The sequence below is a fragment of the Athene cunicularia genome, assembly GCF_003259725.1.
Source record: "Athene cunicularia isolate RWA chromosome 4 unlocalized genomic scaffold, athCun1 chr4_part3, whole genome shotgun sequence".
Classification (NCBI taxonomy): Eukaryota; Metazoa; Chordata; class Aves; order Strigiformes; family Strigidae; genus Athene; species Athene cunicularia.
In genome coordinates, this window is record NW_020799100.1 from 13,064,664 (window position 1) to 13,069,057 (window position 4,394).

At 54.2% G+C, this 4,394-nt stretch overlaps 1 protein-coding gene across 1 annotated transcript; it reads left to right on the forward strand.

The window, feature by feature from the left end:
• Nucleotides 1–1,546: 1,546 nt before the first annotated feature.
• Nucleotides 1,547–4,315, forward strand: SNX12 (sorting nexin 12; the record flags this gene model as incomplete). Its single annotated transcript, XM_026848799.1, has 3 exons — nucleotides 1,547–1,696; nucleotides 1,923–2,047; nucleotides 2,552–4,315. Coding segments are annotated over 3 exons (378 nt in total), but the record flags the coding sequence as incomplete, so codon positions are not given.
• Between the last annotated feature and the right edge of the window lie 79 nt (nucleotides 4,316–4,394).

Below are 4,394 nucleotides of genomic sequence, written 5' to 3' on the forward strand. Positions count from 1 at the left end.
GCCTGCGCGGTCGGGACGCGGAGTGGCGGTGTGTGGGACCCCGGCCACGGCGGCCCCGTGCCTCCCGAGCTCAGGGGAGCCAGGTAGGGGTTGTGCTTGTCTGCGGCTGTGGCGGGGGGCTGAAGAGGTGGTTCCCAGCCCTGCAAGCCGGGCAGTGCTGGGCTGGGGCTGGGGCTGGCAGCTTGCCTGCGGCTCTCTGGTGGGCCAGGGCTCAAGGTCAGAGCGCTCGCAGCTGCTGGGTTTGCCGGAGTGCTTCGGCAACCAGTGAGGGCTGGTATGCACAAGGACAAGGAGGGTTCTGCCTCAGCAGGCTCTTGCTCCTGTTCCTTCTCTAGAGCCCTAGACCTGGCACTTGGGAACCATTGAGTGGTTGCTGAGCAGGGCATGACTGCATGCAGGTGCTTATCTCGAGGAGGGGAGGAAAGCTAGCTATCAACATCTTGGGACCTGATCACAGGGCAGTCTACTTGCCCTTCTGAGTCAGCTTGATCACTTTACAGAGAACCCATGATCCAGGAGTGTGTGTAGCAGGCTGAGCACTTCTTGCAGGGTTCTCTTCACTGGGTCTTAACCAAGCCAAACTGGGGACATCTTCACAGCTCTGCATCTAATAGCTGAAGCAAATAAAATTGAGCTTCCTCTGAAACAAGCTACCTTTAGCATATGTTACAGTGCTGGTGTTGACTTCTGTTCATAGTGTGATTTAACTGCTAAGTCTCCACTGCCTTTCAGAAGAATTGGGTGTTTGCTTTTTTTATGTTCTAATGTGTGGTTTCCAGCACCCTGCCAAAGGGTGCCAGGCAGGTGGCAATGAGAACCTCTTAGTCCCACTGAAACTAGCTCTTCAGAGATGCTTTGAAAGCAACTGGTTTTATTTCACAGACCTCATGAAGATATAAAGATGTTGCAACAATACCTATATTTATTTGGGTGCTGCTTGTCAGGAGGTTTTGCTACCTTAGTTCCTTGAAGGTTTGGGGCTGTGTTGATAGGGTAAAGGTGAAGTTACTGTAGCTGTCAGTCTTTAGGGGCAGGGGAGAAAGGTGGGGAATTGCTGCACATTCTTCCAGTGGCACAAAACAGATATGAAAAAGCTGCCCGCCTGTTCAGGTAGGCGGTCTGTTCTGAGAGAAGATTGCAGCACAAAGTGTGGCTTTGAGCAGTTGTTGGGACAAGATTTCCTCCCTTGGTTCTTCCATGGATACGCCAGTGTCAGGTCTTTTCCTCAGCAGGCTGCTGTGAAGCTCTCTGTCTTGTAGATCATCACAAAATGGAGCGAACTCTGGGGGAAAAAAAAAATCAGCCTTCTCTGTACTGTGAGCCCTGGTTCCAGCGTGTGCCCCTGGGAGGGGGTGTGTTCCTGAAATAGTCAGTTGAGGGGGAGGGAATGGCTGGCTCTGAGTAGCCTGACAAGTGCTTCCTTGATTCTGAAGGGCTTCAGTGCTTGTGTTTTGTCCTGAATAAGGAAGCTGGGTGTTCTTGTGATGCCTCCTTCTCAGGGGACTTGGTATTTTAAACGCAGCTTCAGGTTTCAATGACATGTTGAAATACTACCTGTTTCCAAAGCAACCTGCAAATTAACTACTACTCTTCATTACAGACCAACCTCCCAATCTTCAAATTGAAGGAGTCGTGTGTGAGGAGACGATACAGTGACTTTGAGTGGCTGAAGAATGAGCTGGAACGAGACAGTAAGGTAAGGCCTGGCTCAGACCTGCCTGTTCCTGAAACCAGGACATATGGGAACAGTTGTAGTGATAATCTTGAGCTGCTCAGAAGAGAGGCTGTGTTGGTGGGCAGCTGTTGGGGCTTGATCTCTATCCACGTAACGGGACTGGTGGGACTGGAGGTGTGTGTCAGGTGGCAAAGGGTACCTGCTTGCAGGTGGCCATTCTGCTGATGGGGTGACTCTGTGCTTTCAGATTGTAGTGCCACCGCTGCCTGGAAAAGCTTTGAAACGACAGCTTCCCTTCCGAGGAGATGAAGGCATCTTTGAGGAGTCCTTCATTGAGGAGCGGAGACAGGGACTAGAACAGTTTATTAACAAGTAAGCTTGATGTCCTGGGTTCGTTGTGTGCTGCCTTTCTGGCTGCCTCTGGTAGAAGAGGGCTGTGGGTTGACCGTGAAGGAGTCTTAATCTGCTGCACACAGGTGCTGTGCTAAAGGATGCTGCCTGCAGCCGGGCAATGAAACATGGTTCTGAAGCAAATCCTGCCTCGAGTGTGGGTTGTGTTCAGCTCTCTCTTCTGAGAGTTGAAGCAAACACCAGCAGAACAGCTGTACTGCAGAGGCCCACTGACAGGGTAGCGTTGGTTCAGGGTGCTCATGCCCTGCTGCAGGGCATGGTGTGGGAGGGAACACTGTGCCCAAGCACCTCTGGCTGGCCCGGTTGCACACTGATCTGAGCCTGGTGACCTTGGCCTGATCCCGGGGTGGGTGTGCTTGGAGCTGGCTGCCTCTTAGTGGGGAGATCTGTCTTAGTCAACAGAGTGCAGAGGCGTGGGGGTCTTGGCGGCGGCTGCACTAACCTCCACATCTGATTTTCTTCCAGAATTGCTGGACACCCACTGGCACAGAACGAGCGCTGCTTACATATGTTCCTGCAAGAGGAGACTATTGATAGGAATTACGTCCCAGGGAAAGTGCGCCAGTAGGAGCACCTGGCACTGCCTTCCTCCATTCCACCCTCCCTCCTGCAAAAATGACATTTATTTTTACACTAAATCTGTCTTCTCTGAACCAGTTTTCCTCTCTTGAACCTCCCAGTTTGTTCAGTATTTTCCTCTTTTGTAACGGGCAGCAGCTTGTTCTACTGGGCTGTGATCTTGACCTAAAGGTATGAAGATTTATGCAAGTGAGTGTGTTGTCCCGCACCTAGGGGCAGATGTGAATAGGTGTGGAGCAGGAACTTGCTTATGGCGTTATGTTGTAGGAGCTGCCTCTTTCCCTGTACAGGAAGGCATGAGATGACCTTCACTCCCCTGTCTGTGCAGCCCCAAGCATCTCTGCAGGAGACTCTGAAGAATAGCAGTTGTCATGTTGGTCAGTGATCGCATCAGGTATTAGAGTTTTAGTAAGGCTTATCCAAAACAGTGAGTAGGTGCCTGGGTGTGTTGGTCTCTTGTCCACCCCATTCACCCTGCATGAAACCCCCATTCTTCACTGTCTGGAAATGCTGAGACCCAAGACCTCCTCTAACCCTGCTCTCAGCCTCCTGCGTTACAGACCTGTTTGGTGTATTCGTGTTAGTCCCCCTCCTTTCTTATGTGCTGCTGGCAGCTTGAGGGGTTTCCATGCCGTGTGCTCTCATGATGCTCTGCGTGGGCAGTTTGGCGCGTGAAAGCTGGGATAGCCTGGGCTGTAGCAGTGTGTGCTGTGATACCTTGGTCCAGGGTTTAAAATCTGCCACAGCTTGCTCTGCTGTGGGCTGGCGTGGTGTTGTTTCCAGCAGTAGGCTGCTCAGCCGAGCTGTGGTGACTTTATCCCAGGCTGCAGCTGCAGAGGGGAGGAGGCAGGTCTGGCTGAGGAGGGGCAGGAGAGGGCTGCTGGGGGGTGTTGTAGGGTGTGGTGTGATGGCTGCCACAGTGGTGGCTGCCACAGGAGGAGCCCGGCGGTGAGGCCACCTCTCTATAAAGGGACGGCAGAAAATGGTCAGTCCTGGGTTAGACGCTTGCTTACAAAGCAGAAGTTAACAACGGCTTTTTGTGTGTTTTCCCACTCTGCAGTGAGCTAGATAGTTACTTGTGTGGAAGCGAGGACACAGACTAGTCAGGGAAGCGTTCAGAGCTTGAGGGGGACCACGAGGCTGCAGCAGAACTGTCCTTCAGAGGCTCCTCCAGCTGTCACAGCTGTGATGAGTGAGGTTGGGCCTCAGCTTGGAGGCTCCTCAGGTCAAGGCTGGCTGGTTTATAAGCACTTGGTCACTTTGTGGTGCCACAGTTGAGCCTTTCTTGGGTACAGGCCTGCAGTGACTGCCCTCCCATTCCTGCCTGCCAAGCACGTCCCCCAAGGCCTCCCTAATGTCTCCTGGGTTTTTCTGGTGAGGAACTGGTGCTGCTGGGTGAGAGGTGGTTCTTGGGGAGGAGAAGTCGCTGAAACCAGGAGGGAACTGCTCCGGGGGGCCAGCTCGGCCCGGGAAGGGCTGTGGGGCAGCGCGGAGCGGGGCTCAGCCCCTGTCCCCCCGCCCTGCCGGCCCCTGCTTGGGGCGGCCCCTCCTCTTGCCCGTCCCGCTGCGGGGCTGCCGCCCATCCAGCTGTCTCCAGCCTGTCCAGTGTAACGTCCCGGTTCCGTTCGCATTAAACCACTGTGAAGCCAAGTCTCTGCCTCGTCCTGGGGGGTACCGGGGCGGGGAGGGGGCAGGAGCCGGCGGGGGAAGCACCGGGAGGGGGCACGGG